Genomic DNA, 13,157 nt, shown 5'->3' with positions numbered 1-13,157 from the left:
TTAAAAGCTTATCTCCAGGCATGGAGAGATGGTTCAGGAGTTAAGAATGCTTGCTGCTCTTCTAGAGCACCTGAGCTCAGTGCCTAGCACTCAAGTCTGGTGGATCACATGACTATTATCCCAGCCCCAGGGGAATACACACCTCTGTTTCACAAACAACTGTTTTCAGGTGGACATACCCACATAGACACAGACACAGACACAGACATAGTCAAACACACACACACACATACACAGACACACACACACACACACACACACACACACACATACACACACACACGTTTTTTAAAAATAATAAAATTAAATCCTTTCAAAGAGTTAGTCTCCAAACTCTTTGTAGTCAATGATAAATGGCCATTGTCTTGAACTCAGGCAAGCTAGCGTATGCCTGGAATTTCAGCATTTGAGAGGTTGAGATGGGAGAATTACCTCAATTTCATGCTCCTCTGGACTTCATAGTAAGCTTCAGGAAAGCTTGATGAATAGTGAAAAAAGAAAAAAATAACACGTAAATTGTTTGACACTCACTTCCCAAGTGAAAGCTTAGTGTCCAAAGACTGTACGCTGAGCCCTTTAGATGGCCTTACTGATTCCTAGTCTTCTGTCTGGATACTCATGTGCCTTTTGTTCTTAGTTACGGAATCCTTATATTTCTCACAATCCCTCTTCTTTTTGTCCAGGTTTCCTTGGCAGACAGTTACCTAGAGAATAACAAGGTAGACATTTTGCTAAAACAAATAAACAAACAAGAAAGAGAATCAGTGATATCTCACTGATAATCCATGGGAGTACTTAAGCTTTGGATGTCAAGAACTGATCAATCAGTCAACCTTGCTGTGATATTTCAGAATGATGACCCAAAGACCCACCCAAACTCACCACAGTTAAACTATTTTCAGCTACCCAGGAGGTGAGGAGCCATAGCTGCAGCTCTCTGAGGAAGTTCTTACATTTGCTTAGACGTCCTCTCTAGTGCACTCAAATAATATTTAGAAAAAGTGTACATTAGGGACTAAAATTACAAATCAAGTTGTATATGCTTTTCTACTCTGGCTTTATAAACATCCTTATACCCTAAACAACCAGGCAGAATGTAAACATTTTTGTTTCAAGTATGTTATCATTGTGTCATATTCATCTGGACACTTCCGTGAAGATATCACTCCTGTGTAAATAGTCACCTAGACAGGGTTGGGTGCTCAGAAGAAACTTCAGCATCCCGCAATCGCATACTGTCACGTCTTCTCATCCAGGGTGAGTAAACTGCCTGAACAAAGGTGAAGGTTGCTGCTTTGACATTCTTCTTAGTTCTTTGTGAGAAGTGTGTCTCTCGGTACTGTTAATTCAGTGTGAATACAGAAACGTGGTAGTGTACTTTGCAATGTCTCTAGTGAATAACCATGACTGAATCTGCAACCTAGCTTGAAACTGTAAAACGATATTTTTGCATTTGTTAGGAAAATGACAGGATTGAGTACCCAAAGTATAACTTCAAAATTATTAGACAGCATATCAGAGGTCAAGTAAAACATGGTGCTAAATTAGAATGGCAAGCATTTATACTCTGTCAAACACTTCCTCATCTGGATGGGGGATACTGGGTGGCTGTTTCTAAAGGACCTTAAAGAAATCCACAGAAAGCTGATGAGAGAACAGTCTTAGTAAATTCTTAGCAATGTTCTATGGCAGGGATCAATGACAAAAAAGAACTTGGCTGCTTAATTAAAATGATATCAGAATCTTAAGCTCCAGGAAGAAAGTTCAGAGATAGGAGGATTTGCTTTTTGCTGGGTACATTTCTGTGATTCTCTTTACATACAGATACTATTGAGAATAACAATTTTTCCATCAATGAAAGAGTGGAGTATCAAAATACTTCATTAAAAATACATACACTCATATACAAATGCAATATACATATATAGATGTATCCACATACATGTGCATGTATATTCAAATGAGATATGTAAGTCAAACTCTAAAATCCGCATATAATGTATTAATTTTTTCCCTATTGAACCATTTTCACAAAAATTGGTAAACACTGGTAAAAAAATTTTGTTTATCCTGTTTTTCTATAATAAAAAGCCATACTTCAGATTAACAAAATATTTAGTAATAACTATTTTGTACAATACAAACAAAGACATTATATGGTCATGATTAAAAATATGTACACTATTTGAACTATATATGGTTTGCTCATATATGCACACAAAGTAATGGATGTTTATGTAACTGGCAAAATCTGAGTAAATTCCTATGGATCCCAACAATGTTAGTTTCCTGGTTTTTGCTTGCATTCTAGCTGTGTAAGATATCAACACTGGGGAAAATGAAGTCCATAGTATAAGTGATTTCCCTATGCTACTGTTGCTAGTCTATATTAAAAACAGAAGCTAACAGTATTTTTATTGTCTTGATATCAACATGAGCTAACACCATTTTTCCCATCCTTCCTTTTTCAGACCCTCTGTTGGCTCTCTTTCTAAAGCACAATTCTATTTATTATATTGTTTAATAAAAGACTTAGCCCACATCAGAGATAAAAGTTCAAGGGAGTGATTCTTAATCTAAGTTTCATTTTTTACAGACATTACACACATCACACTCTGATGTATATCTCCTTTCGTCGTCTTTCCCCAATGATTATACTTCAGAGTAAACTTTCACAGGTAGATTAGTGAAAGCCTCATGCAGAAACGTCAATCCTAACACAGGAAACTAAACAAGGAAACTCAAAGAAGTATCAATGGGGTCAATCTGTTTGCCGTGCTGTGTCCTTGTACATCAGCATCTCCTTGAGATGATTGCTGCTGTCCATCTAACTGAAGCTCCATGGCTGAAAATGGGAATCTCACTCATGACGTTCAAGCCACCCAGAGTTTCTTATCCACTATAGGAAGTTTCTATTTAGTCCATTCAGGTACAAAGCAGAAGGGAGGGATTTCTGGATCACTTGTACATAGGAGTAAGTTTGTACTGTTTTGTTCCAGGTACGTTTTTTTTTTTTTTGTTTTTTTTTTTTTTTTGTTTTGTTTTTCGAGACAGGGTTTCTCTGTGTAGCTTTGCGCCTTTGCCTGGAACTCACTTGGTAGTCCAGGCTGGCCTCGAACTCATAGAGATCCGCCTGGCTCTGCCTCCCGAGTGCTGGGATTAAAGAGGCGTGCGCCACCACCGCCCGGCCTTCCAGGTACGTTTTTTTAAAAACAGGTAAATTAACTATCGTATCAGAAGTCAAGAGAAAGTCCTAAAACACAGAAAGAGGAAGAGAAGTGACTAGAAGGCTAAAAGGATAGTGAATTCTGAAAATGTTTGTTTCTTGGTTTGTAGGCAAAAGGGGAAATTTTAGACAAAAAAGTCATATGATTCAATAAAATTTATGATTAATAAAAGTGGATAATAACATATTTGAAAAGACACCTATATTTCTGTGAAAATGAAATGGACTTTGTCATGAATTAAATATGTTTACTCAACTTTCTTATTGTTTTCTATTTCAATAAAGATGTAACTAAATACATTAGCTGAGACTGGCCTTGAACTCTTGATTCTCCCATCTCCACTTCCCATGTGCTGGGAGAACAGGTGTGTGCCATCATACTTGGCAAGAAACCATACTTCATCAAGTTAGAAATTCTAATTTGAAAACTAACATAGCCTGAAGAAAATATCCAATATATAAGGATTTTATCAAGCAAAACCCACTAGAGTTTGTCAGATTTTTCATTATAGTGTTTACTTTATGACAGGCCAGACGTTTTCATTTTCAGGAAGCCTTCACAAAAAAAGACTGCTTTGCAACCTGGTGCACCATGGGAAAATATATCTTTTCAGAAGCAGTGAAATGAAAATAAATCTCTCCTTTGGAATGCTTCTTGCCAAGACATTCTACAGTGTTAGCTGTACATGCCTAGGTATAGCAAATACTCCACTACTCATATCTTCAATGGGAATTAGCTACCTTTCCCCAGCTTTTTCATCAAGTTTTAGAGATGTAGATATTAAAATCAACATTTATTCTGAAATAATTCCATGGGAATTACAGAGAAAGGGCAGTGGACAAAAGAGTAGGGGAGGCAGCGGGAGAGAAATAGGACATTTGGAAGAATACATAACTATCTGAAATAGATACAGTAAAGCTCAACATCCTGCTTAGCATTGGTTTGGATGTTTCTGTAAGTTCTGAGAAAAGTTTTGAGTACAAAATTTATTTGGAATATATAAAAAATTGGGGACTATTAACACAGGGAGAAGAAGGCGAACACAATTGTGATTGTTCTTTCTCTTAACCAGTTATTTGGAGTAGGACCCTGCAATGGTTAGCTGATTCTCAGGACTGGGACAAATAAGAGTATCCACATATTTTGCCTGGAGGCCAGTGTTGCTGACCTGTGTCAGATTCTGAGATACGTCCATAAAGGTCAGCCTGATGATAATTAGTCAGCACGGTGGACTGCCGTGTGTGAGAGCATCAAGATTTCCAGCAGTTCTAAAAGAAAAACAATGGAGACCATATATACAGGGGTTCAGACAGTATTTGGCCGGAGTTTATCAGATAGTCAAGCAAGATGACTGTGGCAGATAAACTTGGTTTTGAGTGAAGATGAGTAGGAGGGATGCCATGGTGTGAAAACAATTTAGTTATCTGTGTACAAAAACAGGAACAGATTCAAATGGAGTTTGCAGTTTAGAAGAATTACAGGCAAGTTTAAAAATGTGTGTCTGTGGAGAGATGGAGGAATGGAGGGAGGCAGAGGAGAGGTGGGGGTGGGAAGAGCACAATGGTAGTGACGTTGCTTTCAATTTTTTCGGAGTTTTGTCTGCTGTGTTTAGGTTAATACCTCAGGGAACAGAAACACAGAACAAGACATGGGTATTCCAACCAGTCTGTACTAAGAAGGGAAATGTCAACCTAGGAAATGCAAATACAGGTAGGGGTTTGGTTTGAAATAAATTCCCGTGTGCTTTGGAGAAAGACTGGGCATCAAGTTTACGTAGCCTTAGGCAACTTAACGCTATTTGCCCCAGTTTTCTCACTATTGAATTTGACATCTTCTTGATTAAGCCATCAAAAGCAAATATTTTGAAAAATGATATGTGCTTTGAAATTTGTTTAACACAAAATAAATAAGTATTTGTTATTATAGAGGTGGAAATTCTGCGTGGGATTTTATAATACTAAATGAATTTATCAATTGGTTTGTACATCTTGTCCTTATTTTCTAAACAGATTTTTTAGAGACAACTTTGATGTTCACTCACTGAAAACAAGCTCCCTCCCATCTCCTTCTGCTCTAGTGTTTTGTGACAAAATTACAGAGGGAGTTTCCTGTGCTGTGGTTCCTAGGTCAGGTTAGAAGCTTGTGGCCTTTCTTCTGTTCATTCCTACTGTGCATCCGTGTATCACCAACAGATGATTCAAGAGCATCACTGCAACACACGATGTTCCTTCCTCTTCTAATGCTTAATGTCTCCTCCTTAGCTTCCTGCTCAGCTCCGTGATCCACATCATTCTTAAACATAAACACCTCTCCTCTGAATCATCCTTGGAGCATCACTTCTCATGGCAGGTACGTGTGCCCCTGTCATAGCAATGATTAAAATAATAACCGGAAACGATGTCTCACGGATTAAGTAATTTCAGGGCATGCTTTCATAAAAGTAAAACAGAAAGGTCATAATTAGCATTGTATATTTTTAGACTTTCCCTGCTTTAATGTTTTCTGCATTCATTGTTTTCTTGATTCCACATTTTGAAACTTGAACATGACTTTGTGAAGCTAAACCTTGTTTAAACCTTTTTTAACTGAGTTAGGGAGTGGTTTTTGTTAAATTCAGACTGAAACTGAAACTAAATTGATTAACTCGTCAGAACCATGCTTCTAGCATGGGAATAGGGAATGGCAAATACTAGGGACACAACACGTACAGATTTATAATCTTCCTTTCTGTGTTGTGGCCTCTTCACTGATACTTTGTACTGTTGTTAATGGCAGCACTATTTCTGACAATATTCTAATGTTAAGAGAGAATCATCTAATATTGAAGTGTTTCAGCCAATAAGGAAGTGACTTTAGATATGAGCTATTATAATGCTGAGAAAACATAAAGTCAAAGAATAGTTTTATATTATAATTCAAGGTGCTGTGGACTGAATTCAGATCCTCAATTCATACATCAGTGTGGGACCTCCCAACACACCAGGTCTAGAAGGTTTCTCTCTGTTTTTTTGCATACCTCTACAAGTTGCTAGTCTGATCGTGGTCGGCATTCAAACTTGGAGAGAGTACATCCGCAATGTTATCCTCTTGACAAGGATGGAATATGATTAATGACAAAGTGGATCTTGACACTATTCTGTTAGATTTCTGCCAGGCACTTACTAGTTTTACACCATAAGAAAATAACATTGTGATTAATCCTTTAGTTTTCTCATCTTTCTAATGCAGAATATTTTTGTGCATGATATTGCTGAAAGAAAAAAAAAATGTCTATTTAGTAAGCCCACTAAACACCATGACTGCTTGTTGAACTATTCTTACTGTAGAGATAAATTTCACTACTGACTTAAAGAGTCAGTGATAAATGATTCTAATGAGGCAGAAATATGTACGAATAACCTCATAAAAAAATAAGGTACACCACATCAAAAGATTGCTATTGGGTGGAGTTCTGAAGCAATGTTTTCACTTTCCAGTGTTCCACTGGAGCAACGTCTGTGCCCCCATAGGAAGGATTTGGGTTCTTTCTGTTCTTAAGAACGCCATCTTCTATGTTAGTCCTTTAATGTGTCAGTTACTAATCTATGTTTTTGGTGTTTTTCTATAGTTTCTAGGACCACTATGTGGAGGTTGATGTCTGTGATCTTTGGAATAAAATGTCTTTTGCTGATGGTTACTTTGGGAATTTTAATGAAAAACTGTAAGTGTTTCTAGGCAAATCTATAGAAAAAAATCAACATGGTGATGAACTAATTTAATAATGAATATTTAGTTTTCTAATGTATAATTTTTTTTCATAAATGAATGTCAAACTAAGCAAATCTATATCATGTTTTATAGCATTTACTATGCAGAGTATTCAACCAACACTTTCTCCAACTTCCACTGTAGAATTCCAGGAAGGTAGGTTTCATTTTTTTCCCACAAACTTTGATTGAGACGGGACAAGACAGAGTGGTTCATTCTCATGTACAGTAGCATGGTTGCTCTCAGTGAAATGGTCTCATGGCATTGTGATGTAGTATAAGAAAAATAAAAATAAAACTGAACTGTGTGCATTTAGATCACTTAAGAAGTATTTTAAACACTGAATAGAGAAGATGTTCACTTTTTCCTCACAGTTTTACAAGTTTTGGTCTGTGGTCAGCTGGGCTTGTTAGTCTTGTACCTATGTTGAGACAATGCATCGTGGTGGAAGCATGTGTGGGTGCAGAGCCTCTCATGTCATGGCTAGAAAAAGAAGAAGATGAATAGGAGTGTTTCTCTATTCAAAAGTTTACCCTGGTCCTATTATATTCTACATCTGAAGGGCTGTGTGACTGCCTCATTGCACCAAATTGGGTGCCAGTTTTCTCATGTATGGGCTTTGGGGAAGATTCCAGATACAAAGTCTAGCAAAACATCATAATAAATTGGCATAGGAGATCACTTCCTAAATATAACACCAGTAGCGCAGACACTGAGACAATCAATCAATCAATGGGACCTCTTGAAACTGAGAAGCTTTTGTAGAGCAAAGGATACGGTCAACAAGGCAAAGCGACAGCCTACAGAATGGGAAAAGATCTTCACCAAACCCACATGTGACAGAGGACTGATATCCAGAATATATAAGGAACTCAAGAAATTAGACATCAAAACAACCAACAGTCCAATTGAGAAATGGGCTTTAGAACTAAATAAATTTTACAATAAGAGAAGATACCAGCCTGAAATGGCAGGTATATGTTTCTTAAGGGTGCTCATGAATAATTAATGAACAAAATTAAATGACAATAAACATTATAGAAAAATCTTATTTTGTGTTTGCCAATAACCTATGTTTTCATATTCTTTCTTTTATTCAACTTCTGTGATTCAGAATACAGTGTAGACATCTCTGTAGTAAACCTTGCTTACACTCAAGAGATAGCCCCAAACTCTATTTTAATATTCTTTTTCAAATGCTTCTGAAATTTATAACCTTCTGATCATACAGTTAATTTTCTCTTATTTCAATTTACTGTCATTTATATGATAAAGATTTGAGTGGCTATTATGTGTCATGATGTTTATTACTGAGAAAGAAAGATGCTGAGGACACACTGTCACCCATAAACTATCAGTCTTGAAGCTAATTGGTTTACTTATCCTCATTTTTAGAACATGTAACAATTCTTTTAAAGTACCTTATCCTCCTCTGACTTAGAGAATTGGTAGGAGCCTTCCCTGTATGTCTCTTTCATCTAGTTATTCCTATGGTCACCGAAATTCTCAGCTGTGGGTTCATCGTCAAAGTCATTCTTCTGAGTTCTGCTCCATCCTGTTCTCTGCTACATGCTGGATTTCTTTTTCTTTCTCATCTAATTATCACTAGACATAACAAGGACAGAAAATGATTTCATTTTGAATTTGTCTTCAGCATATCCTCTCCATGAGGCAAAGTGTTTGGATTAATAGTCCCAAATTGTGATGTATATAACATATACTGAAGGAGTATTTAGAGAAAAAAAATGTGTAGTTAGCAAGTATTTTTTGAATATCAAGTAACAACAAAGAAGTTGAAATCTGTAATGACATGTTTTGTCTTTTAGTTTCTGAATGCTGTGCTTGCCTAGAAAAGTGGATTGGATATCAATGCAACTGTTACTTCATTTCCAAAGAAGAAAAATCTTGGGAAGAAAGCAGAGATTTCTGTGCCTCTAAGAACTCCAGTCTTCTTCAGCTCAAAACCAGAACTGAAATGGCATGTACTTCATTCTTGTTTCTTACATTCTTTCTCACCTACTAACATGTGCTACCTAACTAAAGTGAGCACTCGCATGTAAGTCTTTATTACCAGGTAGAAATGGTGGTTCTTAAGACCCTGAGTTTGATGTACCTTGTAATATTCACTAGAAAGCCTACAAAAAAGCCTTCAAAGATTTGTAGTATAGGAGTAAATTTTTAAATAGGTTAGGAACAAATGTACAAAAGAAACCCAACTTTTCCAGAATTAGTAGGCTGTTACTTTTAACTGGGACAAAAGAACCAACAGAGGGACTTTTAATTCTTATTTACTGGAGCAGAATACATAACCTCTTGCAAGTGTTATATGCCTTTTTGCTATCTTTCTGGAATGTAGTGTAGAACCAGCAGAGAATCATATGAACATAAAATCAATCAGATTATGATTGTTGTTATTTAGCATCTCATAGGGGAATGAACCTAGGAACTGACACATGCCAAGCAAGCATTCTACCACTGTGCTGTATACCCAAGTATCTTAAAAACAATGACTGAAGCCGGGCGGTGGTGGCGCACGCCTTTAGTCTCAGCACTCGGGAGGCAGAGGCAGGCGGATCTCTGTGAGTTCGAGGCCAGCCTGGGCTACCAAGTGAGTCCCAGGAAAGGCGCAAAGCTACACAGAGAAACCCTGTCTCGAAAAACCAAAAAAAAAAAAAAAAAAAAAAAAAAAAAAAAAAAAAAAAAAAAAAAAAAAAAAAAAAAAAACGATGACTGTGTTTTGAGACAGAGGGAGCTATCCCTGGTTTACATTTAAACTCCCTCTGTAGACAACAAAGTGAAATTCTGCTTCAGTCTCCTGAGCACCAGGGTTTACAGGCCTGAATCACTAGGTTTCTCCTGGAAATCATTCAATTCTTATGAAGAAATTCTCAAGCTGTTCAGCTCAGATTGAAGGGGTTCTAGGTATGAGAGTTATCCCTCATGATGTTGTCTTTGGGGTCGCATTTGAGCATTGATCCCATGAATGAGATCAATGTATTACAGAATCTCATTCTCTTTATGACAATTTTCATCTCTCAAGAAGCAAGATTTTGTTGTGTTTTTCCACATGAGTCAATGGGCCTGGTAAATGAGAAATTCAAGACATGATTACTACGCCTCCCAAATTAGAAGTTCAAAAAGATTTCAATTTGCTCACCCACTATCTGAATCTTATGCTGGATGCCTTTTAAAATGTATGTTGTTCTCAAAGCACATTCAGATTTGGTTAATCTGTCCTTTAAAACTCTGCTTGCCTCTAAGCAGAGTTTTATGAACGCCAGTCAAAACTTTTTCTGGATTGGAATGCGTTATAGTGAAGAATTGAATGCCTGGCTATGGGAGGATGGCTCATTCCCCTTAAAAGATCTGTAAGTTTCTGGCTACTGAGGATTTTTTTTTGGGGGGGAGCATTTTTTGTGAATTTGTCCTAGTTGTGACTTCTAAAAACTCATTTTCAGGGACTCAGAAGTTCAATATCCTGTGTGGAGCATGAGAATATATAAAATCCTAGAGGGCAAACAGGATGGTAGTCATTGTTCCATCCTTAACATTCACGCTCAAGTAACATGAGAGTTGTGTAACAGAGACCATAAGAGAATTTTAGTCTTTTCCTTACTGTCACGTAATAGAAAGCATCAGATGTGTCTATGCATGCCCAGGTGGTCTCAGACACAGGCATGCCCAGAGAACAAAGCAGGTTTATTTTTATTGTTCTAGAGGACTCCACTATTTTTTTTTATCATCTTCAAATATTCAGCAATTATTTTCTGTATAAATGTTATCCTTGGATCTCATTCTCATTCACAAGCATGAAATCTAGAGACTTACACAGTGACAAAGTTTATGCTCTTTCCCTCCAGATTAGGTCAACTCAGATTTTCTTTCATACATTATAATCCAGTTGCAGTTTTCCTTATCTCAACTCCTCCCAGATCTTCTCACCACCCCCCAAAATATCCTGTACAAACCACACTTCAGGGCAAGTCCCATTCCTTGAAGTTGCTGACCAACACAAAACAACACAAAATGAGCTCAGTGGTAGAGAGTTTTTGTTGTTGTTGTTTGTTCCATAATGCTTCATTGAGACACTTTTTTCTAACCTTTCATATCTTTTGTTTATATATTATGCTTTCCAACTTTGTTTTTATGGGTTTTCTGTGTGTGCTAATCCATATATCTCAGCATGTGTATATGTTTCTTGTGCTTTTTCTTTGTTTCTTTTTTTCTGATTGGTTTTGCCCAACACATACTTCTTAACCAAATAGAAGACCAACATATAATCAAAAACATTTCTGGCCAGGCATAGTGGCACAAATCTTTAACCCTAGCACTAGACAGACAGAGACAGGCATATGTGTTTGAGTTCAAGGCTGGCCTGGTCTGTGAGTTCCAGATCAGCCAAAGTTGCATATGAGACCTTATTTCAAAAAACAAAACAGGCCACATAGCCATTTGTGTGTGACAGAGGTAAAAAACCAACAAAGAAATAACAAAACCACACCTAGAATCCATTCTCTGGTCTTAGTGTTAGTGGCCAGTGAGTAAGTAACTGAGTTTTGTGCAGCATTATACTTTGGAACTGTGAAAGTTGTTGATGAAAGGCAACAAAACAAGACCAAATAAACAAATCCCCAAATTACACTGTTAGTAAGTATCTCACTCAAATGTTATCTCACATTCTGAGTTAATAAAAAACAACCTTAAACATCCTTACTGTTTTTCAAATGTTAACAATTTCTTCTTCATTACAGATTGCCAGTGTTCTCAGATACCAAGCCAAGGGGATGTCCTGTTTTTAGTCCAAGCAAAGCTGTTTCCATTGACTCCTGTGAAAGTAAAACTCGTTTTATCTGTAAGCAATTGCTTATTTAAATATTTCTTAAGGCAAAGAGTATAGACAAGAAAGGTCCAGGATTATTTAAAAAGTACTTACCTCTGACAGTATTACTGTCTTTCCATCTTGAGTTGGTAGAATGTCTCTATGTGCTATCATTTTTTATACATTTGAACCCAATTTACCCTTGATGGATTTTTCACACTTATGTTTAAAAATAGGATAACAAGGTAGAGAGTTTTTATCAATATTTTGATTTAATGCATATTTGATATGTGCTGTGGATATCGCTCTGTATAAATAAAATGCTGATTGGCCAGTAACCAGGCAGGAAGTATAGGCAGGACAAGCAGAGAAGAGAATTCTGGGAACAGGAAGTCTGGGTCAGGAGCTGCTGCCATGAGTACCAACATGTAAGATACTGGTAAGCCATGAGCCATGTGGCAAGTTATAGATTTATAGAAATGGGTTAATTTAAGATAGAAGAACTAGATAACAAGAAGCCTGCCACAACCATACAGTTTGTAAGCAATATAAGTCTCTCTGTGTTTACTCAGTTGGGTCTGAGTGGCTGCGGGACTGGTGGGTGAGAGAGATTTGTCCTGGCCGTGGGCCAGGTAGGACTGGAGAAAACTTCAGCTACAGATATAAAATATAATTTATTCACATATTCTTGTAAAGTTTTTTGGAAACATTTAATAAAATTTATTCTAAACCAAGTCATATGTATTCTATGATATATATTGAACAGGGGACCCCCGAGGGTATTCCACAACTGCAGGGAAACCTGCTGGCATGCTGGGCAGATGCAGCAGAAGACTGGTGGGTGACCCATGCCAGCATGACAGTGGGGTGGTGGGTGGACATTCACAACTCAGACGCTGCATCTGCATGGAAATAAGTTTACTATAATAGAGAGATGAAGAGAAAGATAGGAAACAGGGAGAGAAGAGAAAGAGAGAGGAAGAGAGAGAGGGGGTCATGGGAGGAAAGGCAGAAGAGAGGGAGGAAGAGGAAGGTTTTTTCCTTAAAAATGAGGTTTTTACATCAGGACACAAGGTGGCACCAAAGGGTGAGCCAGAATACTGACACTGGTTTCCAATGGTGGGTCAGAATATTAACATTCCTCCATTTAGATTATTATAAAAAAGGTGAGTTATGGATAGCCAGTGGGGGAACAAGGATCTCGAATTCCTGAGACTGCTTCAGGCTGACAAGGGCCAAGGTGGGGAGGAGGAGGCCAGGAGTCACCCATGGTGGGAGGTGTGAGTAAAGAAGCAAAATAGTTGGCTGTCCTTTTGGAGATCTCAGATGTGGAGATTTTTTTTTTCCGGTTTTTCGAGACAGGG

At 37.4% G+C, this 13,157-nt stretch overlaps 1 protein-coding gene across 5 annotated transcripts; it reads left to right on the top strand.

Annotated features, from left to right (window-relative positions):
- Nucleotides 1-798: 798 nt before the first annotated feature.
- On the top strand, nt 799-12,125 carry LOC114701394 (natural killer cells antigen CD94-like). 5 transcript variants are annotated; one of them, XM_037204079.1, is made up of 7 exons: nt 804-1,257; nt 5,489-5,576; nt 6,835-6,927; nt 7,068-7,130; nt 8,801-8,952; nt 10,239-10,342; nt 11,726-12,125. In XM_037204079.1, the coding sequence occupies exons 2-7, from the start codon at nt 5,570-5,572 to the stop codon at nt 11,844-11,846; spliced, it is 540 nt and encodes a 179-aa protein (XP_037059974.1). In that variant the 5' UTR covers nt 804-1,257; nt 5,489-5,569; the 3' UTR covers nt 11,847-12,125. The 5 variants fall into 5 exon arrangements, with proteins under 5 accessions (XP_037059977.1, XP_037059978.1, XP_037059974.1 ...); XM_028881479.2 differs by lacking the exon at nt 804-1,257 and adding an exon at nt 4,778-4,937; XM_037204082.1 differs by lacking the exon at nt 7,068-7,130 and having other exon boundaries at nt 799-1,257.
- The last annotated feature ends 1,032 nt before the right edge of the window (nt 12,126-13,157 follow it).

This window comes from Peromyscus leucopus, chromosome 3 (assembly GCF_004664715.2).
Source record: "Peromyscus leucopus breed LL Stock chromosome 3, UCI_PerLeu_2.1, whole genome shotgun sequence".
Classification (NCBI taxonomy): Eukaryota; Metazoa; Chordata; class Mammalia; order Rodentia; family Cricetidae; genus Peromyscus; species Peromyscus leucopus.
Note: the sequence above shows the minus strand (reverse complement) of the source record. Positions and strands in the feature narration are given on the sequence as shown.